A 13,017-nucleotide genomic window follows, 5' to 3' on the forward strand; every position below is an offset into this window, starting at 1 on the left:
GGTACCTCGTTCGGATGGCACGCTATTGCTTACGGCCATGGTTGATGTCCTTGACAGCCATGGAAATTCCTTCCCTTGCCGTGCATTCCTCGATTGTGGTTCCCAACCACATTTGGTTTCCCGTTCGTTTGTTGAACGATTGGGAATCGACCAGGTACCTACCCATGTAGAAGTTATTGGAGCTACCGGTAAGCGATCGGTGCTCGACAGAAAGGCAACACTTTCGTTCCGGTCCCGTTGTAAGGATTATCAAGCCCGAATCGAATGTTTGGTCACCGATGTGGTGACTGGTCCCCTCCCCGGTCGTAAGATGAATTGTCGGTCTTGGAACATTCCCTCAGGTCTTTCGCTTGCTGATCCCACTTTCCATACTCCAGGAGAAGTGCAGTTACTGATTGGAGTTAAACTGTTCTTCGATTTGATGCTTCCCGGCCATTTGGTGCTAGGCCAGAACCTGCCTATACTCAAGGAGACTCGTCTAGGATGGGTCGTTGCTGGTGGTGCTGAGGACGTGGATGAAAATCAGCACTGCTACACGGCCAGCTTGCGGCCACTCACAGAATGCATGGAGAAGTTTTGGTCTGTTGAGTCGGTCGAGAATAGCAACGTGGCTTCCAAGGAGGAGCAAGATTGTGAACAACTTTTCAGCTCGTCCACCGTCCGAAACCCAGATGGTACCTACACGGTCCATCTTCCATTGAAGGAATCCGTGAGTGAACTAGGCAGTAACCGGTCTCTAGCTTTGAAACGTTTCCATATCCTGGAGCACCGCTTCAGCAAGAATCCCGAATTGAAAGAGGCTTATGTCGATTTCATCAATGAGTACAAGTCGTTGTCCCATTGTAAGAAGATTTCCGAGTCTGATGATACCCCAGGGAAATTAGTTCACTATCTACCGCACCATGCCGTCCTCAAGCCAAGCAGTTCCACTACTCGCTTGAGAGTTGTTTTCGACGCCTCGGCTCGAACAGCTGGTCCGTCTCTGAATGATGTGTTAATGATTGGTCCCACTGTCCAGGACGAACTTTTTTCCATTATCCTTCGATTCCGTAAGCATCGGTTCGCGATAACCGCTGACATCTCCAAAATGTACCGAAGGATCCAGGTAGTCGAAAATCACTCTGGACTCCAGCGAATTTTTTGGAGGGAGAACCCTGATGATCCGCTTCAAATCCTTGAATTGACAACCGTTACCTACGGGACGGCCAGTGCGCCATTTCTGGCTACTCGGTCACTGTTGCAGCTTGCACGTGACGAGTGCCAGCGTTTTCCAGTTGCATCCAAGGTAGTAGAAGAGGATGTCTACATAGATGACGTGGTATCAGGGGCTGATACCATTGAGCAGGCCGTTCAGCTTCGCTCGGATTTGACCAACATGTTGAATTCCGGAGGTTTCCCTGTGCATAAATGGTGTGCAAGCGACGCAGCCATCCTAGATACCGTTCCCGAGAAAGACCGCGAAAAGTATTTGGTGTTTGAAAATTCCGACGTGAACAAGGTTATTAAAACCCTCGGCCTGTTGTGGGATCCTGAGGAAGACGAATTTCGTTTCCATTGTAAGTTGCCGATCCAACCGTTGTCTGTTCCAACGAAACGTATCGTCCTCTCCGAAATTGCTCGTTTGTTCGATCCTTTGGGGCTTGTGGCTCCAGTTCTAGTCCTCGCCAAGATAATTATGCAACAGTTGTGGAAAGACAAGGTAGGTTGGGATGACCCGTTGACAGGCGAAAATCTACAGTCTTGGCTTACGTTTAGAGAATCCCTGAAATATGTTGACTCCGTCAAAATTCCACGCTTCGTCGGCTTGGTAAGCGTCGAGAGTGTTGAAGTTCATGGATTCGCTGACGCTTCCCTTCGTGCGTACGGAGCAGTCATTTACTTACGAGTTGTATCTGGTTCCGATGTAAAGGTTTCATTGCTCTGTAGTAAATCCAGAATTGCTCCATTGTCACCTTTGACGATTCCCAGATTAGAGCTATGCGCCGCCCTATTGCTGTCCAGACTTGTCCCCAAATGCGTTGGGTCGTTGAAAATGGAAATTCAACGCATCTGCCTGTGGTCTGACAGCAACATTGTACTCGCCTGGTTGAAAAGGTTGCCCAACGATGTTTTTGTCCGCAACCGGGTGATGGAGATCAATTCAGCCACCCAAGGTTTTATTTGGTCTTACGTTCGTTCTGAAGATAACCCAGCCGATGTCGTGTCCAGGGGGCAGTTGCCGCAAACTCTTGCCAGTAACAGTTTGTGGTGGAATGGACCGACGTTTTTGAAGCTGCCCCAGTATGAAATTCTGATTACAGATCCACTTCCGGAATCCGAAATGCCTGATGATACACCGATTGTGCCAATCGTATCGGCGACGGTTGTTTCTCCCGACGTACCTTTCTTAAAAGCCTTCGGATCATTCCGAAAATTGCAGAGGGTGATTGCGTACGTCTTACGGTTTGCAAACAATTGTAGAGTGAGGCACGCCGATCGTGTGTCATCCAAACATTTGACAGTTTCTGAATTGCGTAAATCCATGATGACTATTATCGGAGTCGTTCAACGTCTTGAATTGTCGGACGAAATCAACCTGATTTCGTCAGGGAAAAATAGTCGTCGTTTAGGTCCACTTGATCCCGTATTGGTAGACGGTTTGTTGAGAGTAGGTGGTCGATTGGAGAATTCTCACCTACCGTATGAAGCTCGCCACCAGGTTCTTCTTCCGAATAAGAGCCCAGTTTGTGAGCTTCTGATTCGGGACATGCATCTCGAAAACCTTCATCTTGGTCCTTCAGGGTTGATGTCTCTTATGCGTCAACGATTCTGGTTGATTAACGCTAAATCAACCATTCGGAAGGTTTTGCGGAGATGCGTGACTTGTTTCCGATCTCGTCCTCGCTGCCTACAGCCTATGATGGGTCGCCTTCCGGAGGCTCGTGTCGTTCCCTCCGCTCCGTTTTCTCGAACCGGCGTTGACTTTGCCGGACCGGTATTCGTGAAGGTTGGTCTCCGGAAGTTCGTTCGTGTGAAGGCCTACATCTGTATTTTTGTGTGTCTCGCTACCAAGGCCATTCATTTGGAGCTGGTTTCCGACCTGTCGTCCGCAGCGTTCGTGGCTGCTCTCCACCGTTTTGTTAGCCGCAGAGGCTTAGTTGAAGAACTACATTCAGATCACGGCACAAATTTCGTAGGTGCAAAATCGGACCTCCATGAACTGTTCCTGATGTTCAGAGACGATCAATCCAAGGGAAGGATTGATGATTTCTGTTCTGGCCGTGAAATTGTCTGGAAATTCATTCCGCCTCGCTCACCCAATTTTGGTGGGTTGTGGGAGGCTGGGGTGAAGAGTACAAAAACCCATTTACGAAAGGTCTTATCTAACGCCTGTCTCACCTTCGAAGAATTCTGTACTGTGCTGACGCAAATTGAAGCAGTACTTAATTCGCGTCCTCTCTTCGCCAACTCGTTGGATACCCATGAACCGTCTGCCTTAACCCCTGGCCATTTTTTAATTGGCCGAGAATTAGTCGCCATTCCTGAACCGACGCTTGAAGAAGTACCTATCAACCGCTTGACCCGTTGGAAATACTTGCAGTCTCTTCGACAACACTTTTGGAAACGCTGGTCGAATGAGTACCTCAACACGCTCCAAGCTCGCTCTAAGTGGCATAACGGTTCTCCAAACGTTACTCCTGGGCTCATCGTGATTATCAAAGAAGATAACCTTCCCCCGCAGTCATGGAAATTGGGCAGAATTGTGAAGGTTTACCCTGGCAATGATTTGGTAGTGAGGGTAGTTGACGTAAAAACATCTACTGGGGTATACCGTCGTTCAGTATCCAGACTCGCACCGCTTCCAATCGAAGACAACGATCAAGCTCTCGCATCTACAGATCCACAGTAAAACCCGGCGGGAGAATGTTCGGTTGCGAACGTTTATTTTTTTTTTGCATTGTTTATTTTTGACCAATTTTTTGTTTTGTATGACCCACTCTGTATGTTAATGCCCAAGGAACCATCTTTCCCTTCATTCCCCTTCCCATTTGACCCATGTTCCCCCATTCATCGTAATTTGTCATTTAAACTATTAGTTTACCAATACCTTTCCCTAATTAGTCTTAAGAAAAGTAAAATCCTTCTAGAAGCTTCTCCCGTTCTCCAGACCAGTCATTTTTGTTGTTTTTGTTTTATCTTGTCATTCCCACTGAAAGGGGAGGAGCCTATTTTGTAGTAGTTACTGTCACACATTACTGTATTTTGTAGTATATAAGTAAGTCATGTAGCGCAGAGCGCATCAGTTTTGTTTGACACGTCGCGGAATAAACATCATCGCTAAACGAATCACCCGGAGTTTTATTCTGCCACCGACAAGCCATCATTCCTGCCTCCGCTGCCGAAGCGAAGCGGCCGATCGCTGCTGCTGCCTCGAGATACAGTCCACCGCTCAACCGAGCAAATCCCGAGCATTAGCGCTGTTCATTCAGACCGCTCCACAACTCGACCCCACCAGTGGTAATCGATTGTGGATACCGGTTTGACTGCACACGGACAGACTAGTGCTCCAGAAGGTGCCAACCGAACAGTCGTTGCTGGAGCACCAGCAAGGAATTTTCAGTGCCCCATCGGTCCGCTCCACGATCAGAGCTTTCCGGTAACCTGTAGTGGATACCGGACCGACTTGCACACGGGTTCAACTGAACTTTCCTGGCCTGTTGGTGTTAGCCAGTGGCAAATTTCGGCTGCCCTTCTCTGGTTCCGTTCCCCGTCCGGATCTGCCCACATTGTGCACCGCACATTGGTCATAATAAGCCTTCCACATCTCACCCACCGTTGATGGTAAGGGCTGGTCCCAGTCCAACGCCTGATCCTTTTCGTTCCTGAATTTCCACAGATACTGCATGATTGTCTTTGCTGTGGTAATGACTGCGCCCAGGAGTCCCAACGGATCAAAGAGTGTTGCAATCATCGATAAAACTTGCCGCTTGGATAGTTGTTGAAAAGATGGACACGATGGAAAATCGAAGTTAAACCGAAGCTGTTCCGTGTTCGGCATCCACGTCAAACCAAGAGTTTTAACGGTCGAATCCGGATCCAAATTGATGCCTTCCGGTAAACGAATAGCCAAATCATCCTCTGAAATTCCTTCCAAAACCGCCGGGTTATTAGACGCCCATTTCCTGAGTCTAAATCCTCCCTTCGTAGTAATTTCCTCCAGTTGTACACGAAGTTCGCAGGCTACTTGAACCGTATCAGCTCCCGTTATGACGTCATCCATATAGGTGTCTTCGGTGGCAGCCTTCGCAGCGAGCGGATATTTTTGTTCTTCATCCATGGCCAATTGGTTTAACGTACGTGTTGCTAAGAAAGGCGCCGGTTTCGTCCCGTACGTGACTGTGTTAAGCTCATAAACGTCCACCGTATCAGCTAGGTCGAATCGCCATAGAATACATTGCAAATGCCGGTCCTCCGGCAAAATAAAAATTTGCCGGAACATCTTTTCTACGTCGGCCACCAACATTATCTGTTTCATTCGACTCCGGAGCATGATACAGTAGACGTTCGATAACTGCAACATGTTTACGTTTCACTTAGCGAACGAAAATTCAATAACTGCAACGCCTGACAGTGTCAACAAACCGTCAATTAACGTAAAATGAACGAAAAATTCATTCGACTGTTCATTAGGGCTAACATGGCGCACCATTTTGACGTTTGGCGGTGCGATAACTGCAAATTTGTTGCACTTACCGGACTTGCAGTTAGAAAGCATTGCAGTTAAACCGTTTGCACCGACCGAACGTCTACTGTAGATCGCAGATCTTCTTGGACGATTGGGCCAACCAGCAACGAATCGTTGAGTGAAATTCCTGTCGACGTCTTGCATGAGGCGTCAAATACCACTCGCAATTTTGTGGTGGTACTAGCTTTCTTAATCACTGGGTGGTGTGGCAAATAACATCGTTTCCTTGGTTCTCCAAACTCCTCTACCTTGGTCATGTACCCTAATTTCACGTACTCCGTCATGAACTGATGATATTGCTCCTTCAGATCGGCATCCCTCGCCAATCTGCGTTCCGTGCCTTGAAAACGCCGAAATGCGATGTCCCGTGACTCGCCCATTCTGGAAACAATGTCTTCATCCTTTTGTAACTAGCTGCCTGCCAACTACTTACCCGTACAAGCTAGCAGCAGCAAGAAACTCCTCGAACTGGGTCTCAGAGTCGGCTTACTACTGGGTGATCAAGGGACGCGTGACAAAGTATGGAAAACACAAGAATTTTCATGTTCTTTAAACATTTATTTGCCCTATTCTGTGGCGTGTGGGTGTGTGGGGGACGGGAGTAGGCCGTTGCTCCAATTCCCGCCATCGGAAAAGAAGGGGGGGGTATAGCAACACTACGCGGCACTACTTTTATCCGATCGTAAGGATCGGTGTTACTCACACGGACGCCTATATTGTTCTGCCTCAAAACTTCTCAATTTGGAAGACGGCAGCGCCCATGGAACAGAATGCACAGCCATGACACACATAAACACGAAAATCACGATGGCCATGTTCTATCCCTTCAGTAATACCATGTTACAATATTGGTAGCGGAGTAACCCTCTCAGTCGTGTATTCCTACTGTGTTATTACTATACAAAAAAACATGAAATTTCCGCCAACATTCGGCTCATACAGAAATAAAAACCTAAAGATGTAACCGACAGGTTACACTTTGGCAGAGAAACAGAATATCGACCATCAGAATTCCTGCAAACCGACCGTTGGAAAAGTTCTTCACACATTTTTTCCTTTGATGAAAGTACTTTTGTAGCGCCAACTTCCTCGCTAGCCCAAAATTGAGCGACCAATTCTTCTAAATTTGCGTTAGATGCCGTGTTACAGTTGACTCGAAGACCTTCGATGGACCTTGTTAGACCTCCACAAACCACCCATCCGAATACCGATTCATTGAGTGTCGGCATTTGTTTTCCAAGCTGAATTCTTCCGCCAGATTCGAAGAAATCGAAGAAGGACTCGATACCGAGCACCATGTCGACTGCACTAGGTTAAAAAAAGGCTGGATCTGCCAAGCTGACCCCTTCAGGTATCGTCCATCCTTCCGTGTTCACCTTCGCCGTAGGCAAATCCGCTGTAACCTTCGGAAGAACCAGGAAGCTTACGTTCCGAAAGAAATCCGTAACTCGAGAGCAAACCATCGCCTGGATTTTGTATTTTGCCTTCATAGCTGCTTGACCAATTCCGAGGACTGAGATATCTACCCTTTGTCGCTAAGTTCGAAGGCGTTGGCTCAACCGTTCAGTAATGAAATTGCTTTCCGAGCCGAAATCCAGTAATGCGTGAGCCGAAAACTGACTACCTTCATCATCTTCCACGATGACGACCGCAGTAGCCAAAAGAACTTGAGAGGAAACATGCTGAACTGCACCAGAAACCAAGAATTGAGTGGCGACCATGTTCACCACCTGAGAAGAACTTGCACCAGCAGACTCATCAGGATCCGATGGAGTAGTCGGATTGCTACTTCCAGTAGCTGCAGTGACCTTTACTGCTCCGTCTTTCTCCGGCTTGAAGCACACCATAGTGTGATGGCGTTTTTTTGCAACTACGGCATGAATACTTCAATTTCTGCACAGCGAATTCGACCTCAACACTGCTTCCCTGTCGCGCACCGACATCCGTTGGAAAGCTGTACACTGATAAAGTTGGTGAGTCTCTTTGCAAACCGGACATCGTCCCCCAGACGACTGGACAGCTTCGTAACTGGCCTTCACAGTTGACGCCTTCTGTCTTATCGGTTGTTGCATTTGGTGAGACCCCTTGGTATCCAAAGCCTTCACTGGCAGCGATTCCAAAACCCGAATTCGTCGATGTATGAAATCGGTGATGTCTGCCAACGTATCCTTATTCTTCGTTGAAGATTGCTCCTCCCAGCCTCTACGAGTGATTGAATCCAGCCGTGTAGTCAGCAGGTTAACAAGTAGCAGGTCCTTGTATTCCTCTGGTTTGATCACCTGATCCAAATTTTTCACGACCCTCTCGAATCCGTCCATCAGAGAATGCAAGTCCACCACAGACTCCTTAGACAACGAAGGTAAGTTGAATAGCGCTTGCACCTGACGCTTTTTCAACTGCTTGCTATTATCGTACCTTTTAAGCAGCAAGTCTCAAGCTACCTGATAGTTGGCCTCTGTTAGCTTCAATGGATCGATCAAGCCCTTGGGTTCACCTTGAAGACACCGTTTCAGATAAGGGGCTGTCCATAAACCACGTGGTCATTTTTTTGGGACTTTTCAACACCCCCCCCCCCTGCGTGGTCATTAGTCCATACAAAAAAAAATATTTGTCCATACAAAATGGTCATTGGCCGAACCCCCCCCCCCCCCCCTCATGACCACGTGGTTTATGAACAGCCCCTAATGAAACTTCTCAACCTCTGGTAAGTCCGTTTTTCTATGGATTAGAGAAGTGTACAAATCCCTAAAGCTAATCCATTCATCGATGTTCCCGTCAAATACGTGGAGCTTGATTTGTGGGAGACGAACGTGATCCAACGTGCCATGCCCATGAAGCAAAGTTTCGTTTCCTCGTATAGACTGATTTCTGTCGTCGGGTCCCACGAATTCCTTGGCCTTATCCATTAGTAAGGATTTACAATTATAATATCTATCGCTATACAATAACCTAGCCGTATCATATGCCCCTTCCTCATCCTCAAATTTATCATGAGCTTGGACCTCATTCAGAATCACTCTGTAGTTCTTCCACAGCTCATCGATACTGTCCAAGCGAACGTTGATGGCACTGGCAGTACAGGTTGGCTGGAAATCCTGAACAAATCTCCAAATGTCGTCCAGGGATGTTTGGATGTTCTTAAGCTGGACCATCAACAGCTTCAGCGTAGGCGTCTTCTTCTTACGGGGTGCCATCGTTGATGTACGTCACTCGGTCAGATAAAAGAGAAGGATGGTGTAGAACTCCGAATGGTCCACCACTTCGGCTGGCATATACTGTAGAAGCCTACCTGGGAGACTAATTTGTTGCACCGGGAACAACTGCAGGTCATCCAACCGAATTACGTCACAACGACTCGCCTCAGAATTGGAACGCCGCACAACACCTCACGTAGCAGCATAAATCATCAGGTCGATTGTTGAGGGAAGAGGGAAAGATCCACATGTAGTGTCCTAAAGTCCTAGCTTCAGCAGGCATATACTGTAGAACTCACCTACGAGAACTAACAGCTGTCCAAATCGTTGAGTGGTCCTAATTTTACAGTCGAGTTCGAGAGTGACCTCGACCAAGGTGATTAGGCTTGAAGTAGCAGCGACGGTCCGATTATCCTTGTTTGGGACCATAGAGCAGCATGCCGAGAGTGTTTCGGGTTCCCAGGATCTCTTCCAGCATATTAAAAAACACTCGCGGTTTGGGGTATAACAACGGACTGCACAGCAATTTACATTTATTTAGAACTTAAACGCTAACAAATTTTGTTCTTAAAGCTAACACTTTAAAACTACCGCGCGGACGGAGCCTTGTCCACGTATATCGTCGGCCTGTCGAGATTGCACTGGCTATCTGCCTTACAGATGATGATCTCCTACCTACAGATGCAATGTTCGATGTTTTCGTTCGGGATATTCCATCGGTTTCGCGAGTACCTCTTGACTTATCTCCTCTCAATATCAAACTCACCACTGCAGGACTTTACGGGTGACGTCATGAATATGAGTAGGTAGACTTTCAACGCCAGAGATAATCTCCATAGACAATCTCTGCTTTCGACGATCCGGTTGAAATGTAGCTCCAGGATTGTAGTGTTGGAGGGGTTTAGGGTTACTCTCAAACAAAACTTATAATGGAAATTTCTGTGAATTTTTCTAGACGAATAACGGATGAAATTCTTGAGTTTCTGGGAATATTTCTGAAGCATTTTTTGGGGAAATTGCTAGAGAGGTTCCTGAGGATATTTTTTGAAGATATTTTGAGGAAATTCCTGTGAAAAATAACTGGACATGTTTTCTAATAGATATCCAGGGGAAATGACTGCATGAATCTTTGAGGAATACTTGAAGGCATTCCTCAAAACTAAGGACTTCCATAAGAAATTCCTGCATGAATCCAAGAAGAAACCCATGAAGAGTTCCTAGAGAAATCCTAGATGTATTTTCTGGAGGAACCTTAAATGAAATATCATGGAGGAATATTACCGTTTGAATTTGAAATTCTTGGAGAAATGGCAGAAGCAATTCAAGTTACAAATCCTTGATTGAAACCCCTGTAGGAAAAAAAATGTTGAAGGAATCCCGAGAGAATTGTCTCGACTAATTTCAGAAGAATCATTGGATTACATATAAAATACAAGGAAAGATTCCCAATAAAACTTCTCGAATAACACTTTGATAAAACTAGAGTTTCTTTAGAATATTATTACCGGCACAATACTGGGTCAAATTAAAAATGAATCGTGTGCAGCTCTGCCGAGCTAAACCGTCGTTGGTTCACCAAGCTGCGGCCTTTCAACTTTCGAGTAGACCGTGTGTATGCGGTGGGCAAGCAACTTTTCCAGCACACAGCGAAAAACTTTGCAGTCGCTATTGTAGAAATCGCCTACCCAACGGGAAAGATTTACCACGGCGCGGAACCATTCTCAAAAACCTGTTGCGGATCGGGCGATTTACAAAAATCGCGGGCACTGCAGATCTGTGATGCTTTTTTCATTTGGTTTGTTGATCTCCTGTTTGACATTTCCCAACATTTATAGCATATATAGCTATAGCATGCAAGTCAGTTTATTCCCGCACGTAGCCAGTTCTTGTAAATCCGAGATTTATTTTTAGTGTGCCGAAATCGGCGTACTAAAGTTAAATCTCGGCTTAAAATCAAGGATAATACCGTTTGATGCTTAAGAAAATCGAGGATAATACGAGATAGGCGTCTAAAACGCTGTGGAGCTTACCGCCATAAGTGCTAAATTGCCACGCTGCAGAGTGGTTTCGCAGCGCGGTGTCACGAACACTAATGCAAATCTACTGGTTGAAAATATGCCCATTTGATTTTGCTGGGAACAGCTGATCTTTGTTTACTATTTTCAACCAGTAACTCAGGTGGTGTTCGTGTAATGCAGCGTGTACGTACACGCAACACCCCTAAAAGCAGAAACCACTAGAGTGTATGCCGGTCAGGGATGCCAGGTGAAATTTTCAAATGTCTTTACAAGGCACTCTAAAGTGTCTTCACATGTCTTCACACCCCATAAATATTGTTGCTTTGGTATAAAATTAATGTTAGAAGTCAAAATGTATATGTTCTCACTTAGCTTTATATGATGGAATATACCGTGAGGTCATCCAGCAATAATGCATTAATGTTAGAAGTCAAAATTTATATGTTCTCACTTAGCTTTATATGAAGGAATATACCGTGAGGTTATCCAGCAATAATGCATGGTTCTCTCCAGAATTTCCATGGCAATTTTAAGGAGTTTTCCCGAAAATTCCTAAAAAAAATTCTGCCAGAAGTTCCTCAAGAACTCCTCTAGGAGTTCCACCAGAGTTCTTTCATAAGTTTCCCGAGAATTTCCCAGCTATGTTTCCCGAGAATTCCCTCAGGATTTTTTCAACAAGTTACTCCAGAAGTTCCTCGGAAAATTCTACACGAGAGCCTCGACAATTCTTCCAGGACTTCCAGGGAATCCTTTCATGAATTCCTTGAACAGTTTGTCGGGAAATCCACCTGTAGATCTTCGGGAATTCTTCAAGGCATTCATCAGAAATTCCTCCAGGCAATCTTCGGAAATTCTTATAGAATTCCTTCTGAAGATCCTTGAGAATTCCTACAAGAGTTCCTCGGAAATTCTTACAGGAGTTTCTCGGGAATTCCTCTAGGACTTCATCGGGAGGTCGAGGAATCGAAATCGAATCGAATCTAGAATTCTTCCAGGAGTTTCGGGAATTACTCTAGGAGTTCCTCGGAAATTCTTCCTGGAGCTTCTCGGTAATTCTTCCAGGAGTTCCACGAGAATTCCACCAGGAGATCCTCGAGAACTCCTTCAGATGATCATCAAAAAACCCTCCAGGAGTTTGTCGGAAATTCCCTCAGGTGATCCATGGAGAAAATCGACGAGAATCCTCACCAATTCCTCCAGGAGTTCCTTAACAATTTATCCAAGGATCTTCAGGAGTTCCTTCAAGAGATCCTTTGGAATTATTACAGGAGATCCTCAGTAAATTCCTTCCAGGAGTTCTTCAGGAATTTTTGCAGGAGTTCATCGGGAATTTCTCCAGAAGTTCATCGAGAATTCCTTCAGGAATTCCTTAAAAAGTTTCTCGAGAAAACCTCCAGGAGTTCTTTGGAAGTTCCTCTTGGGATTCCTCGGGGATATTCTGAGGAGTTACATGCTTCTCGGGAATCCCTTCAAGAATTCCCCGTGCAGTTCTTCATAGTTTCTCGAGATTCTTTTCCGGCAGTTCCTCGGGAATTCCTCTTGGTCCTCAGAAAACCTACTCCAGGAGTTTTCCCAACGATTTCCTGGAGGTATTCATCTTCTGGCAGCACTGCTTGTTAGCAATCGTGTGTACATCGAGTGCGATTTTTGTTTTTGTTTTTAACGTGTATTTGACCGTAAAAATTTGTGTTTCGTTATTTTTGCATTGTTAGTGATCTTAGTTTTATTTTGTGATCGAAACACTACACCAGTTCTCTGTTAATCTAGTGATAATAGTGAAGTGACTTTAGGTGCAGTGGTGACAATAATAACCCCCGCTCACCCCCCTACGCACATTTTTTTCGTGAGAAGCGACATCTTGCGGCATCATTCGGAAGCAAAACTTGCACGCAATCTCCCATCGAAGATCAAGCTTCCGTCATCATCAAGTTCTTCAAGCATTCTATTTGCATCATCAACGTGCTGCTGTATAGTCTACTGAAAGGCGTTAACGACTACTATCATCGACAATGGAAAACAACTGTAGCAAATGTACCCAACCTGGCTCTGACTTGGTCACTTGACGCAGCTGTGGTCAATT

General features: G+C 45.8%; 2 protein-coding genes across 2 annotated transcripts; one reads left to right on the plus strand and one right to left on the minus strand.

Annotated features, from left to right (window-relative positions):
* The first annotated feature begins 37 nt into the window (after positions 1-37).
* Positions 38-4,640, plus strand: LOC134286504 (uncharacterized). Its single transcript, XM_062848124.1, has 3 exons — positions 38-2,377; positions 2,894-3,093; positions 4,538-4,640. The coding sequence occupies exons 1-3, from the start codon at positions 38-40 to the stop codon at positions 4,638-4,640; spliced, it is 2,643 nt and encodes an 880-aa protein (XP_062704108.1).
* Positions 4,641-4,675: 35 nt separating this feature from the next.
* Positions 4,676-6,105, minus strand: LOC134286505 (uncharacterized). The gene is made up of 2 exons (XM_062848125.1): positions 5,791-6,105; positions 4,676-5,551 (listed from the first exon to the last, which is right to left on the minus strand). The coding sequence occupies exons 1-2, from the start codon at positions 6,103-6,105 to the stop codon at positions 4,676-4,678; spliced, it is 1,191 nt and encodes a 396-aa protein (XP_062704109.1).
* Positions 6,106-13,017: the final 6,912 nt, after the last annotated feature.

Source organism: Aedes albopictus, chromosome 2 (assembly GCF_035046485.1).
Source record: "Aedes albopictus strain Foshan chromosome 2, AalbF5, whole genome shotgun sequence".
NCBI lineage: Eukaryota > Metazoa > Arthropoda > Insecta > Diptera > Culicidae > Aedes > Aedes albopictus.

Bases quoted from the DNA above. Each gene is read 5' to 3' on its own strand.
- LOC134286504 (XM_062848124.1), top strand. From the start codon at position 38: ATGGTTGATGTCCTTGACAGCCATGGAAATTCCTTCCCTTGCCGTGCA. The intron at 2,378-2,893 runs GTACCTTTCTTA...CGCTGCCTACAG, and splicing joins CGACGGTTGTTTCTCCCGAC to CCTATGATGGGTCGCCTTCC. The intron at 3,094-4,537 runs GTTCGTGGCTGC...GCACACGGACAG, and splicing joins TCCGACCTGTCGTCCGCAGC to ACTAGTGCTCCAGAAGGTGC.
- LOC134286505 (XM_062848125.1), bottom strand. From the start codon at position 6,105: ATGGGCGAGTCACGGGACATCGCATTTCGGCGTTTTCAAGGCACGGAA. The intron at 5,552-5,790 runs GTAGACGTTCGG...AACATGTTGCAG, and splicing joins AAGAAGATCTGCGATCTACA to TTATCGAACGTCTACTGTAT.